General features: G+C 46.3%; 1 protein-coding gene across 2 annotated transcripts in view; it reads right to left on the reverse strand.

Annotated features, from left to right (window-relative positions):
- The window catches only part of SHC4 (SHC adaptor protein 4), a 129,704-nt gene extending 117,278 nt beyond the window's left edge, over positions 1-12,426 (reverse strand). For both annotated transcript variants that reach the window (XM_024748869.1, XM_024748859.1), the window contains exon 1: positions 11,594-12,426. In XM_024748869.1, the coding sequence (XP_024604637.1) occupies positions 11,594-12,178 (585 nt within the window). In that variant the 5' untranslated portion in view covers positions 12,179-12,426. The remainder of the gene's footprint in view (positions 1-11,593) is intronic.
- Between the last annotated feature and the right edge of the window lie 3,297 nt (positions 12,427-15,723).

The following is a 15,723-nucleotide window of genomic DNA, read 5'->3' on the forward strand; positions in this document are numbered from 1 at the left end:
GTGAATCAGTCTGAGTCCTGAGTCCAGGGTTAAAAGAGCCATGCTGTAGCACAGGGAGATCAGCTCGGTGCTTTGTGTCCACCTAGTGGGGTGGAATAAGGGGGGTGGGAGGGAGACGCAAGAGGGAGGAGATATGGGGATGTATGTATATGTATAGCCGATTCACTTTGTTATAAAGCAGAAACTAACACACCACTGTAAAGCAATTATACGCCAATAAAGATGTTAAAAAAAAAAAGAGCCATACTGAGAAGAGAGGACAGGGAGGGACAATGTCTTTCAAGGACCTGGAGTTGGCACTAGGTAAAAAAAAAAATTTGAATTATACATTTCACCATTTCCCAGTGAATGACTCATATAAATTATTCTCTGATGACACTGAGGGGAAAAATCTAATTTCTGGGGTTACACTTACAGCATACAGAATTTTTGCTCAAGTTGCTTGCTTTCTGGCACTTCCTTCCCTCTAACTAGAGGAAGTTTCCAATCCAAGACAGGCTCGGTTCTTAAAATCTACTTGTAAGTTAGCTGTTAAAGCCCTGAAGGCATTTCCCTATAGAAATGAAGGTACAAGTAATGGTAGGATACCCTGGTTAGGATACCAACTTAGCCTATAAATGCCACTTAGCCCAGAGCACACCTGAGTGTTGAATCTGCTGCCAATGTGGACATACCTGATGTACAGCTGAGTCATAACAACGTAGCCCCCACCCCCACCCCGCCCCGACTCTCATTCCCACCATCTGAGATCCTGATACGGAAGCCAAAGGAGTATTGCCTGGGTGGAGGTAAGAGAGGGAACTGTGATTTTGGAGACTCTGTGGATTTAAGAGAGGGTAAAGGAGAACGCCTGAGAAAATTAGAACTACCTCAGGTTAGATTTTTACAAGTCAAATGCTGAATCAGGTGTTGATTCTTTTAGTCATAATTACCTCCTAACGCACAGCACAGGTTTACGTGCTTCATCCCTCTGACTCAGGTTTTCTCAGCCTCAGTGCTATTGACATGTCGGGCCTGAGAATTCTGTGTTGGGGGGGGGGGATCTCCCGTGCACTGTAGGGTGTTTAGCCCCCATCCCTGGCCTCTAGTCTCTAAAGACCAGTAGCGCCTCCTCCCCCTCCCCCGTTATGACAGCTAAAAATGTCTCCAGGAGTTGCCAAATGTCCCGAGTGGCAAAATCATCCCTGGCTGAGAACTACTTCACTAACTCGACTCAGCAGAGGTTCCCAAATTTTCTCTGCATCAGAAAATTTGTGCGTAGGAAGCTTGTTTAATATGCAGGTTTCAGGGCCCCAGCCTCAGAGATTCTGATCCAGCAAGTTCAGAATGGGGACGGGGGGCAGAGAATCTACACTTTTAGCAAGTATTTTTGACTGATGTAGTTGGCTCTTGGCAAACTTTGGGAAATACTACAATGAAGATGCGATGAAGTAATAAATGTTTTCCAAAAGCAAATGCTTTTCCCTCTGCTGCACTGAGGGAAGAGGAAGGCTGACTAGTAAAGGAATACTAGGCAACTTTAGAGAAGAGGGCAGGCCTGTCCTGGTGAGCACCGTAGGAAAGGCTTAGGGAAGAAAGTTCCATGGGGGTGGCACTGCTGGTCAGGAGAAAAGATGCCAAAGTTAGTCTATTTCAAATTTCTTTTGCCCAGAGGCACACCTAGACCTTTGAAAGTTCATTCTCCTCCCTCCACCTGGGACTTACCACGTGACAAGCTCTGCGCTAAGCTTTGTACGTATATACCTTCATCTCATCCTCTCCCTAGCCAGATGAGAAAACTTTATCAACCTTTAACATTATTTCTCTGGGAAAATTCATTGTAACAAAGAACTGATATACAAACCAACCTTGCCTGACACATCTTCACAAAACAGGGACAGCCTGTACTAGTCCTGGAGCTCCACCACTCTTGAAAACCCTGCAACTTTGTTAGGATGGGAAGAGGCTCTCTGAGTTGAGAAGGCCAGATCCCGGCCTCCTGGGTCTCACGCATTCCCAGTACTCTGTCCCATGCCCTGCATAAAAGAAAGAAGCCCTGCTATTTTGCCCACGAGGAAGCCATTCTCAGCTTCTCTCCCAGGTATTCTGAATTGGAAAATGAAAGATAACGTTACAGGTGGGTATGCAAACTCAGCCACCTTCGTGGGGGCAGACAGGTGATGTAAGTGAGTGAAACTGGGTGGGACCGTGGCTCAGCCCCCAGCTCTGGTCATCTGTTGACATGTGGTCAGCCTGGTGCTGCCAGCTCTTCTAAGAAGCCAGAAATCCAGAGTTTTATATGGAATGTCTTCGTTTTTAAACGTTGGCACTAATCCAAAGAAAAAAATTTTTTTTTCTAATTTGGCCAAACAAAATACATCGCTAAAATGTTGCTTTATGACCTCTGTGTTCCAGATTCTTTTCTGGGTAGGCACTGCCTGTACTCTGCATTCTTTTCCCTCTCTCCCTCCCTCTCTCAATCTCATGAACCTCCCACGGGCAACAAGATTTCCAATTCCTCCCAAGAACTGCCTTCGGCCTCATTTGACAACTGCCGGTGTCTAACCCTGACAAATGTGAGCAGCTCCTTCACCTTCATTCCATCCTTCCTTAGCCTTAAGTGTCTGCCCTCTCCTTCCTGCCCTTGTGCTGTGTCCTCCCACAATCACACCCCTTTGGTTGCTGGTTGCTTCTGGGTTTCCCATGAACTTGCTTTAGCCATCTGTCATCCCTGTTCTTCAGGGGCATAAATGGGAAGGTGAAGGGTGGTAGATATTGGTGGGCCTTCTAAGCGTTACAGACCCCCAACCTGCATCCTGGCCAGGCTCCAGGGAAGTACAAGGCCTCTAGTGGGGAACGGCTGGAGGGGCAGCTAGAGAGGCTGGATTCTCAGAAGGGGCTCCCAGAATGAGTAAAGATCCTAGTGGACAAATGGAGGTCTAGATGCAGGGGTGCTCCTGCCCTTAGGGGACCATCGATAAGCAATGAACTGAAGCTCAGAGACCTTTCCCCCATTTAGGGGTGCAAAATAAGCCCCTTGATTCATTACGTGATCCTGAGACTGGGGGACAAATAGTGATCAAAATTGACAGTATTGCCAAACAAACAAGAGAGGGCTTGGTGTTGGATTTCATGTGATTTTAAATATATATATATATATATATAAATGACATCCCTTGTACACCCGAGCTAATGGTTGCAAATTTATACTTCTTTATCATCATTGCTATGCTATCAATACATTTTCATATGATGCTCCCAACAAATGTTTTCAAAAATCCAGCTCCTTGAGGCCTCTTGACTTTTCCAAATACCCCTTCACAAAACTCTCCTGTTTCAGATGCAATCTTTTCATGTAGCAGCTGTTTGCATGCAGCATTGAGGCCTGCATCTTTTGGTCACCATGATCTTAACACTTCATTGCAAATCTGACCAGACCTCCCTGAGATCCAAAGCTTGTATCTCTTAGGAGAGGGTAAGAGACCCCAGCTACCTCATACTCCTGCTGTGGGGAAGAAATTGTGAAATGGCCTTGCCCTGTGAGCTGGGTGTATCATTTACATCACTCTCCTCATGATGGGACTGTCACATTGGGAAACAGGGTTGGTTCAATCCAACCCATGTGATGACATGGTATTGGCTCTAAAGTAATATGAAAATGGAAGTGAGAGGAAAAGCCGCATTAGGGAAATGACCCCGAAGGGTTTCGGAAGATGAATGAAACGGGGCCAGTCCATGCATGTTGTACAAGTCCTGATCCAACGTGGACATGTTGCCACCCACAGGGACCTCCATAAACAAAAGGGTAAAACTGGCAAAGCCACTGAACTTTGGCCTCCTTGCCACTCTTCCTTGCTCTCTTTTTCCTTCTCACTGCTTTTTAAAAACAGTTTTCCTATTAGAAAAAAGTTTTTATGCTGGTGTTTAAAAAAACACATACGCTCAACATTTCAATCAAGTAGACATGTTTGACATAGTGCATTTACTCTGGGGAGTGAGGGAAGGTGAAGCAAGATAGGGGCAGAAAATAGAGTGTTGGACATACACACTGCAATATATAAAAGAGATAACCAACAAGGACTTACTGTATAGCACAGAGAACTATATTCAATATTTTTTAATAACCTATAAGGGAAAAGAATTTGAAAAAGAATATATATATCAGTTATAAACACACACACATATACACACACACACACACACACACATATGTATGTATAACTGAATCACTGTGCTGTACACCTGAAACTATCATGACATTATAAATCAACTATACTTCAATAGAAAAAAAAAAGACTGTTGTAGACAGAACTGGGAGCTCTTGTCTGGGCTCCACCAGTAAGCTGCTGTGTGGCTTGGGGCACGTCACTTCACATCTCTGAGCCTCTTTCCTCAACTGCAAAATGAAGGTTTTGGACCTGGTGATCTCTGAAACTCTGTATTCCAATTAATGCTCTAGTGGTCAGGGGTGGTCAAGGACTGGTCAGATCAAGGGATGTGTGAGAGTTTAAAGAGAACAGGAACAACAGGTCAAACCTACCAGGATTTTCCTAAGTTCTAGAAGAATCTACCTCTTCATCTACTTCAAGAAAGAAACAGGAAGGAAATATAATACCCTCCATGCCAAATTGTCAGTTTTAGCTGGAATTATTTCCTCCCACCCGTATTACGTCTCTTTTAACCACCAATAACTTTGAAAAAGGGGAAATTAGCGGAGGCAGAAAGCACCTCCATTAGCTGTGGGCACCTGATCCACACCACCAAGGTCTGCCTTTATTTTGCATAAACCATGGGACAGTCTCTTCAAGGGTTTCCCAGGGTTAGGAATCTTCCTCTTTCAAGGTTAGAGTTACCAGACTGTCTATGTGTGTGGCAGGGCCTTTTTCTCTTATCACTTTTGTCCAGAGACAACAGAGAAGGGTTAACTCCTGCTGCTCCTATAGACCTCAGATTGGACACCAAGCCCCAGCACGACCCGGCCAGCAAGACCACGTGAGCTAGGCCACGGCCCCACAGTGCCGGCCACCATCATGCCCCCTGGCCTGCCCCCTGGACCTCTCCGCCCTCTGCTCCTCCCTGGAATCCCACACTTGGATACTGTTCTGTGTGACGCCTATCTCGCCATCTCTGTAAAATTTTGACCACCTGCACCCATGCCAGTGCAATCTTTCTGCTTTCCTGGTGAAGCCAGCTCAGTGTTAGTAAGAGGGTGCTAAGGACATTCCATCTCTTTTCTACTAAGACAAAGATGTGAAAAGTAATTTCCTTCAGAAAAGAGATCCTGATAGAAGGAGATTTCAGACCAGTGGGAAAGGAGACCTGGGGTCTCAGGATCTTAGGCAGCATTCTATTCAAACTCTTGTTTTAAATATGAGAAAATGAGGAGCTGAAATGACTCATCCCAGGTCACACAGCTGGCTAGTGTCAGAGCCATTACTTTAACCCAGATCTCATAATTCCTAGACCAGTGCTCTCCTGCAGAAAAGACACTTGGGGCAGACAGAACGTTGTAGTACTGTCGACCACATCTATTGTAGACAGCAGACAATACTAGTCTACAGCTTCAGGATGGTGAGACTATACCGTGAGATTTACAAAGGAAGTAAAAAAGATCATATTTGCACACAAAGCTGATGAGCCCAATACCCAAGAAAGTCTCTGTGGACAAACACATTGCACTAAATGTTCTTGGGGACTGTTAAGGGTTGAACTGCATTGCTCAAAAAGATAAGGTGAAGTCTTAACCCCCAGAACCTATGAATGTGGCCTTATTTGAAAGTTGAGCCTTTGCAGATATAATCAAGTTAAGATGAAGTCATAATGGGGCAGTGTGAGCCCTAATCTAATGACTGGTGTCCTTGGACACACAGGAGAGAAAGCCATGTGAAGATGATGGCGGAGACTGCAGTCACGTATCTCTAAGCCAAGGAATGCCAAGGATTGCTAGCAGCCCCCAGAAGCTAGAAGAGGCAATGAAGGATCCTCTCTGAGAGCCTTCAGAGAGATCATGTCCTGCCGATAGCTTGATTTCAGACTTCCAGCCTCCAGAACTGAGAGAGAATAAATGCCTCTGGTTATAAGTCACTCAGTTTGTGATACTTGTTACAACAGCCCTAGGACACTAATACAGTCTGGGGAAACGGCTGGGCTGGGTGAGGCTGAAGTGAGGAGACTGAAATCATGCAAATGAATGCAAGAGGACAAATTCTATGGGTTGGTCCTATAATAAAGTTCTCCTGCCCAGAGTGGTCCTTCATCTGTGCTCCTCCATTTACGAACCTGCAGGATTGCCTGACTTGTTCAGAGGTGAGGGGAGACGGTGGGAAGGAGACAAGCACTGGAGTGAGACAAACCTGGCTTTGAATTCTCCGTCTGCTACTTACGTAAGGTGTAAAGTGTAGGGGAGACGACAAACTCTTGGGGTCTTTGTGCCCTCACCTGGAGAAAACAGCCTTCCTCAGAGGGTTATTGTGAGAAATACTGTGCTTACCTGTGGCAGTTCTATCCAGGTTAGTTTCTTTGCCTCTACTTTACTTAGTCTTTGAATTAATTTGTAGGTAATCTATGGACTAGGTGTGGGAAAGGAAACGAACATTTAAATACCTCCCATGTGGAGAAAGGAGCCTTAGTGCCTTTAAATGCTGGTGATGGTTCATTAGGTATGAAAGTGGTTAAGAGAGTAAATCCTATGACTTCTCATCACAAGGAGAAAGTATTTCTTTCTTTTTCTTTTATTTTGTATCTATGTGAGGTGATGGATGTTCACTAAACTTACTGCGGTGATCATTTCATGATGTATGTAAGTCAGATCATGATACTGTACACCTTAAACTTATACAGTGCTATATGTCAATTATATCTCAATAAAACTGGAAGAAGAAGAAAAATTCTGGTGATGGGGGCACCTTAAAGGCCATACAGACCAGTCCTCTCATTTTAGACACGCGAGCACTGGTCACGTTGTATATTTTCCACGCTCACCATGCACAGACCACGTTGGGCACCTGGGAGACCTCCACATGAATGTTTGTTGCTAGATGAAGTGACTTGGGAAGACCTCATAAAGAAATGAAACTTAATCTTATGGTGGGAACAAATGTCACCATTTGGCCACATTTAACAGACTTCACCCACGTCACTACTTTGCCCAGACCCAGTCTGGCTGTCCATTTCTAACTTGATATCTCTCAAAGAATGGTTTGCTAGCCCACCTTCCCTGAGAGACCTTCAGGGGGTTCAAGTTCTGAGCTTAAAAGAAAGTTACTCAAAAATAGGTGCTCAGGATTCATCAAGTATTCTCAGCTGTAAAATTGATTCTACATCATAAGACCAAAAGAAGAGTCCTTTTTAAAAGGATACTTAATCCAAAGTCAACTCTAACTTAGAGTAGATAGCAAATTAAGTCCCTAATATGAAGATAAAAGATGCAAGACAAACTTAAAAGTAGCTCTAACTATGCCATTTTTACCCAGAAAGAATACAGTATCCTCCATCTCTACCCAATAACTGCCTTATTGCTCCCTAGCACTTATTACATGTGACATATTATATTTGCTTTTTTATTCAATCATGGCTCAACTTCCCTCACTGGAATGTAAGTTCCATGAGGGCTCAGACCTGGTCTCTTAATTCACTGATGTATGCCCAAGGCCTGGAACAGTTCCTGTCACATAATTGGTTCACAGTACATATTTTCTCAATAGATGAAAGAATGAATAAAATAAATTTGGGCAAAGAGAGGAGCAGTCACATGATGTGGGTAAGAGAGTAGAATATGTGGCTTCCTTTTGCCTAAAAGAGTTGCCCCTATGTCCACTAGCCATCAAGAATATCTCTATCACCTCATACCAGTCAGAAGGGCCATCATCAAAAAATCTACAAACAATAAATGCTGGAGAGGGTGTGGAGAAAAGGGAACCCCCAAACAATGTTGGTGGGAATGTAAATTGGTACAGCCACTATGGAGAACAGTATGGAGGTTCCTAAAAAATTTAAAAATAGAACTACTATACAATCTAGAAACGTCACTTCTGGGTATTTATCCAAAGAATTCAAAACACTAACTCAAAAAGATATATGCACCACGATGTTCATCACAGCATTGTTTATATTAGCCAAGGTATGGAAGCAACCTCAGTGCCCATCAATGGATGAGTGGATAAAGAAGATGTGGCATATATATATATATATATATATATATATATATATATATACACACACACACACACACACACACACACACACAAATAATATACAAAGACACACACACACACACTGGAATATTAGCCATAAAAAAGAATGAAATCTTGCCATTTGCAACAATGTGGATGGACCTTAAGAGTATTATGCTAAGTGAAATAATAAGAGAAGGCAAATACCATATGATTTCATTCATATGTGGCATATAAAAAAACAAACAAACAAAAATAAGCAAAGCAAAACATGTAGATACAGAGAACAGAGTACAGGTATCAGAGGGGGAGGGGCAGGCGGCAAAATGGGTAAAGGAGTCAACTGTATGGTGATGGATGGAAACTAAACTTTTGGTGGTGAGCACCCTGTAGTGTATACAGAAGTAGAAATATAATGTTGTACACATGAAACATATAATGTTATAAACAAGTGTTACCTTTATAAAATAAATTTTTTTAAAAAGAATGTCTCTCTTGCTTCTCTGCTCTGATTCCATCATCACCAAGAAACCTTTGATTTAAATCTTTCTGTGTGCATTTTCCTACAGATGGGATCACAATTTTGGTTTACTTGGCACAATATTTTTCACTGTAAATTAATAGGTTGGCATTTTGTCTTTTAAAATTGGTTCACATCACACCTAAAAGAGTTCTGAGAAGGATCTCAACCAGGATGAAAAACTGTGGTGAAAAGAGCAAAGACTGGCACACGGGGCAATTGGGTTCTAGTGTTAACTCTCTTTTTGACTCACCTGTGTGGCCTTAAAAAATTTCACTTTTCTCGGGCTTCCCTGGTGGTGCAGTGGTTGAGAGTCCGCCTGCCGATGCAGGGGACGCGGGTTCGTGCCCCGGTTTGGGAAGATCCCACATGTCGCAGAGCGGCTGGGCCCGTAGCCATGGCCGCTGAGCCTGCGCGTCCGGAGCCTGTGCTCCGCAACAGGAGAGGCCGCAACAGTGAGAGGCCCGCGTACCGCAAAAAAAAAAAAAAAAGAATTCACTTATCTGGACTTCAGTTTCCCCATAGAGGCATTGAACTTGATAACTTCTGAGTTCCTTCCATCTTTCAAAGTAGGGTTTTATAAAGATTAATACAGTAGGCTTTTCCATGTATTTTGACTTCCTAAAAGAGGTGTTAACTGGTGTCACGTCACCGGCTATTGGCAGCCTACTATGATTCACATGGATCATGGGGTCAGCACTTTTCCTGGGGTCGGTCATCATTGCCAGGAAAAGGCAGTCAGAATCTCGTTAAAAATCTAAAATGCCAGTGGCGACACTCCCTAAGGAAAATGGAGATCACACAGCAATTCTTTCACATTTAAAATTGTACAGGTGTGTGGGTGTGGGGAGGTGGAAGGAAGTACAAGAGGGAAGGAAAGGCAAGGCAGACGGCAGAGGATGTCTAGGTGATGGGAAGGCAGGTGCCAAGGATGGGTTTGGAGAGTCACATTTTTCCATTAGAGCCTGGCAGATGCTTAAGCTTGACCAACGAGAATTGCCCACGCACTTTTAGTAGATACATGTAACTATTTCCATTTTGAGCTGTGTCACTGTGAGGGAGGGTAAGAGCTGAGTGTCCCATAAATGTATCTTCCTTGGAGATTTTTGTTATCAATTCGCCTAGGCTGCCCTAGCCTGCTCTCACTGGAACCCTTCCAGTGTTCATTATTTGGCCTTCTTTGAGATCTTAACTGCCTGTGTGTGATACAGTTATTGGGCTATCTCTTAAATGTCTACTTTCAGATCAGACTTCTCACCTGAATGCTAGTCTTATACGATTGCTACCTACAAATGAGTACCACTTAGATATCATCCCTTTAAACATAACACGTCGAAAGCAAACTCAGCATGACCCCCTTCCCAACTCATTCTGTTTCTATCACTGACATCACCAATCCCATTCTGAGGCTTACATTTGAAGTTATTTTTCATTCCTCACAACTCCTTTATCAATAATCATCCACAACCTCTATAAATAGCAACAACACACTCAGCAATCTACCCACGGCTTAATAAATGTTCACCATTCTGTTATGTGTATTATGATCTGTCACCCAAGACTGTTGAGGCTTCTCACAGAGGCTCTTACATTCGTCTCCTTTCTCTCATCTTCGCATTAATCCATGTTCCCATCCCCTGGTGCCTAAACTCCCAGAGCATCTTTCTTATCGGCCTCCACATCTCTAATTTTTCCCTGCTTCAGTCCATCTAAAATAAATGCACAGACTGATCTTTTTGAAACCACTTCCATCAAGTTATAGTTGGCCTACAAACCTATGATGGTTTCTGTTTATGAATCAGAGTGTTTACAAACTCCCCGTACAGCATTAAGAGCTTTGGTCAGCTGCTCCCTCCTCCCCAAGCTACCCGAGATCTGTATGTCTTTATCTGACTCAAATTTGTTTGAGCATCAACTATGTGCCAGCCATATTCTCTATCACCCACTACCCTCCAGCATCCCCTCTCTTCTCCAGTTACGCCCAGTGTGATGCTCCCCTGCAGCCACCACAGTGATACCTGCCATTTGGGCTTTGCTCATATTCTTGCCCTGCCAGGAGTCTCCCCTTTTCTGCCAATAAAAATCTGATGGCTCTTCCAAGATGCACCTTCTCCTGAAGGTTTCCCATATGAATGAACCCCAGACCACAACAACCTCTCCCTTTTTCTGAATTCCCTCAGCATTCTCACACCAGATATCTATTGCTAAATATTGTCCTCTTATTATTTCACATGCATTTGTTGGTCTCCCCGATTGAAATGTGAGCTCTAGAAGGGCAGAGGCCAAATCTTCTATTCTTCGTTTACCCAGATCTGGAATGGAAAAGGGCAGATGCAAGGCCAGTAAAGACCTTGATTTTGCACATAGCTCATGGGCAAGGACCAGTGGGCACAGCGTAGGCAATAAAGACAAAAAATGTGCACCGAAGACCTAAGACTAGCTCCTAGCACAAGGCCATGTTCTGAGAAGTGTTTGTTAAATGCTGAATTAGATTTTCAGAAATAATACAAGTCCCTTACACACCATGTATTCCTCTAGCACAAAAATCTCTACTGAAGCACAGTGGCCAGTAAAAGTTATGGGGTCTCAATCACTAATTAGATTTGAAATTCTTGAGTTTTCTTGGCCAGAATGATCAGTCCAGTAGGGACATCTCAGCTGTCTCTATGAGAAGTTGCCCCTACACCTGGCAACTACCTATGAGCTAGCACCAGTTCATGCCCCTGAGCCAAAAGTTGTGTGACTCCAATACAAGCCAGATATCTGTAAGGAAACCTGTAAGCTCAGCCTCCCTCCTCCCCTCCCTCCAGCCACACAATGTCTTATCCAAACCTAGAACCCGGCCAGGTGATGTGCAGCCCCTTTCAGGAAGCAGAGAAGGTGCCCCTTGTAGAAGGGGTGCAGACAGGAAAATGGGACTTACCCTCACATAGTAGTTCATGCCCATCCCCAACAGGTGCCGCAGAAAGTGCTTGTCCTGCCTGCTCCCGGGGGTTGGCTCCCCAGGGCCGGGAAGGGGGCAGGCATCAGGAGTTAAAGAGGTCGCCCTGTGCCCCAGGGCGTCCCGCTGAGGCGGAGGTGCTGGCATGGCCCTATTCAGACTGGTTTCAGGGGAAGCCGGGCTGCTGGGAGCCGGGTCTTGGCTTTCCTGGAGCTTGAGTCGAGGTACCTCTTTGGTACCCAAGCAAAAGTTTTTCAGACTCAGCAAGGTGGCTGGGTTGGCCAGCTTTACGCTGGCCATGCGAGGGATCAAGGTGCACAGTGGGGTGGGGCTCTCCTGGGACGCCAAGGTGGCATCTTCAGCCGGCACGTGAGGTGCCAGGGCGGGGTAGGGAGGCTGCGGCGAGCCCTTGTTCCCCCCCGAGCCTCCGGGGCTGCCTTCGTCCAAGGACGTGATGGACTCGTTCCGAAAGCGGCTATACTTGGCCCTGTGCAGCATCCCGGGGTGCCTGAAGAGTCCTACATACAGCACGAGTCCTGCCAGGCTGTCCGGACCGCGTTCTCGCATAGCCTTGGCAGTGCTGAAACAGGATACTGTTGCATAAATCGCCTCGTCGTCTGCTAGATAAACAGTGCGGAAAGCAAATGCCTCAACGCCCCGTGCAACTTGGCGGCTGCCACCTCTCCAACTCCGTTCTCGCCCTCGCCCGCTTCGGCTCCGGGTCCTCGAGGGTAACAGCCCAGGGGAAAACGCCTTCCCAGCTGATTTCAGTCCCTCCCTGGCCCAGCGGCGGCACCCGGTGTTCTCGCGTCGGATCCCTTGCTGGGAAAGCCTGGACCCAGGCTCGCGGCGGTGGCGGCAACCGCTCACGGCCAACTCTTAGGCACGGAACGGGGCCGCGCGCCCGGCCAGCCGGTCCCGCCGCATCGCTGGCGGTGCGGGAGCCTTGCAGAAATATTTAACGCCCCCTACCCCCCAGCCTCCCCTTCTGCACACAGGAACTTTCAAACCTGCTCCCTCCGGTTCCCACAGGGCGGGGCAATGTCTGGCTCATTAACCCTTTACTTGTTCCAGTGATTGCCCTTTTTTTAAAAAAGGAGCAAAGAAAATGTATATGTGGGCCAAAGGCCCTTGTGCCTGGGTTCGTTTCTTCTGATGGCTGCCCTCTCTTGGAAGATCTTGTCATGCATCCCTTCTGGGCCACAAGCCAGGAGTGCTAGTGACAGGCGCTGCTCCGCATTATTTCAGGGACTTGTGATCCCTCCGTGTTCTTCAGATCCCCTCCCAGCCTGCCCACCCTGGCTCCGAGCTTCCCTCCCTCCCCGACTCCCCTCAGAGCTTCTTTCAGGAGTCTATCTGCAACAGAAGGCTGAGATGTGCAGGATGATAGGCAGAGTGTTGAAATTTTTATGAATGAACTTTGCTGAATGAATTTCTCTCTGTGTGTGCAAGCTAATAAGTCAGTGAATGAAGCTGAGAATAGCTGTAATTGACTGATGGTCTCAGGGGTGCTTGGTTTTTATCCAATCAGGAGGCAGCTTGATGACTCATGCACCATAAATATACTAAACTAGTAGCCAGGAGAAATAAAGCTGGAGGGAGAGAAAGGAGAGATTTTATTTTCTGATATCTGAGGAAAGGGTTAAAGGGAAAGGCAATCTTTAGTGTAAATCATCTGCAAGCTGGGCAGCAGGTTAAAAGGTCCATTTTCTTTTTTGTTGAGATGACCGGGAAAGCCAAGCAGAAGAGCTAAAAATTAGACCCATTGTTCCACGGATATTAGGACATATGGTACACAACTCCTGGGGGAAGACATGATGCATTTTTCTTAGAAACATAGTTCTTTTTTTATTGATTGCTGGTTCCATCTCCCGTCTGGTGCAACTTCCTGTACCTATCAAATGCATTCTGAAGACATGATGACAACTGCAAGAGGCTTAGCACACAGGAAGCCAGGAAGGGAGCTGAGAAAGGGAAATGCAGGTTCTTTTAGGAACGGAGAAGAGGAAACTGCTGAAGCACTGAGAGGATGTGAAATCACATATCAGAAGAGACAAGAAAATCTCGGCTGAAGGTTACATTTCTTGGTGGGCCAAGGCTCTTGCATCTGAAACTGAACATTAATCCAAAAATCAAAACAAACCGGCAGCCACGGGAATCAGGGATGCCGCCTTCACTGTCTTATTGCCCACAAGGCTGCATTAGGCTCATGTGTTTTTATGACTTTGGTGGCCTGAGTTCCCTTGAGATCCAAACACAGGTTCTGAATTAAATGGTTACTTGTAAGCAGCTGAAAAGGCATCCTTGCTGGCTTCCTCCTCCCCCACAGAAATTCTGCACCTTTTCACATCCCACCTACCAAAACTGTTAGGATGGTTTTTCCCTGGGAAGGCCTTTTTTTGCATCTTCATAAATCTTCCCGTCAATGCTCACTGACCTTCCCTCTCTGCCCTCACACCTCCTCCTGGCAAAACTGAAGAGTGGCTAAGCCAGCTGGACTCCACATCCCTGGGGCTGAGGAGACAGGCTCTGGGCAGGACTGTGAAGTAACCTTCCTCATTTTCTTTCCTCCCCACCTCTCTCCTTCTCTCACAAGGGGTCCCTTCCTTGGTGTCTTGAGAAAGCTAGTTTACCTCTCTGTGCCTGAATGCCCTCACCTGTTAGGAGCAGCCACCTAGTGGAGATGTTAGAAGGGCTCCTGAGATAATCCTAATCCCTGTAAGGCACTTGGCACCATGCCCCAGACATGGGGCATGCCTCACCAAGCACATGACTGGCAGTGTAAAGAAAGGCCATTGGAACTTGGGCTGCCTGCCCCTGAAGCTGGCACTCTTACCCCCTACAGAGTAGAGCCTACACCATCCAAGGCAGCTAAAAAGAAAAATTAGCACAAAGTAGGAAAAGCTGAGAAAGCCAACACTGTTCAGAGAAACAATTTCCTAACACTCGTGTGGGCCTGGAGAAGGAAGGATAAACAGGAGCCCGCCCGGCTTGTGTGAGTCCTGGCTGAGGTCTTCATGCCTGGAGGACGGGGTGCCCAGGGGGCCTGCTCACCCAGGCAGGCACTGTGCTGGCCACACTCCAGGGGCTCAGACCAGCCCCCGTCCCTCAGGAGGAATGAATCCTAGAAGGGCTGGAGAGGAGAGGGAGGGGAACCAAGTGGGACCAGGTAAGATAAGAAAGCAGCCATGGCCACCGTGGGCTGCTTCTCTGTCCCTAGGGACCCTGGAGATCTTGGCTCTGGTAGGCATCTCTGCCGGGGCCTTTTATGAGGGTGAGAGAAACCAGATCTGCAACTGGGGAGTGGGGAACAGCCTCAGAGGCCCAGCCAGGCCAGCTGGGCAGCTCTCAGCCCAAAGACGGAAGCTGAAAAACTACCCCAACAGCCCCAGAGCAGGCTCCTTAACTGAGTAAGATCTCCATTCCAGGTGGGTGGGTGGGTGGGCAAGGCCGATGGCTTCCTTTCTCCCAGGATGTCAGAACATCCTCTTCAGTTAGTAATGATGAAAATAATATTAACAAGAGCTACTAATGATGGAACAAAAGACAGTTTACCTGCACTCACATTCAATCATTATAACAGATGTCGGAGGCCGGCACAATTTTCATCACCGCCTTACCGATGTGGAATATAGGCTCAGAGCAAGGTCAGTGACTTGGGCAAGGTCCCCTGGCTGTTGAACATGAGGCCAGGATCCCTCCAGCAGCTCCGCCTGGCTGCAGAGCCTGTGCTGGTAGCCACTGGACTCCGCTGCCGCCCAGGACACCAGAGAGCTCAAGTCTAGATCCCAGGCCTGTCATCTCCACACTACAGGAGACACAGTCAAGGTTCCGAGTTTACAGTAAGCCACTCCAGTTTACTGGCTTGTGCAAGCCCCATGGTGGGTCTCGTGCAGAACTGAGTGCTGGCTCACTTCGGGCACGCACCCTTCCCTGCTGGGAAGGGTGACAGCCAGTGTACATAAGAACCTAGCTACTCATACTTGGTGCTCACTACATGTCAGCTTTGGCTCCCCTCTCCTCTTTGGAGATCATACCTAGAAAATTTGCCTGAAATACCTCACAGGACTCTTAGGAATAAAAATAGGGATAATACATAAGAAAAACCATTA

The sequence above is a fragment of the Neophocaena asiaeorientalis genome, unplaced genomic scaffold, assembly GCF_003031525.2.
Source record: "Neophocaena asiaeorientalis asiaeorientalis breed wild unplaced genomic scaffold, Neophocaena_asiaeorientalis_V1.1 scaffold298, whole genome shotgun sequence".
Taxonomy (NCBI): Eukaryota; Metazoa; Chordata; class Mammalia; order Artiodactyla; family Phocoenidae; genus Neophocaena; species Neophocaena asiaeorientalis.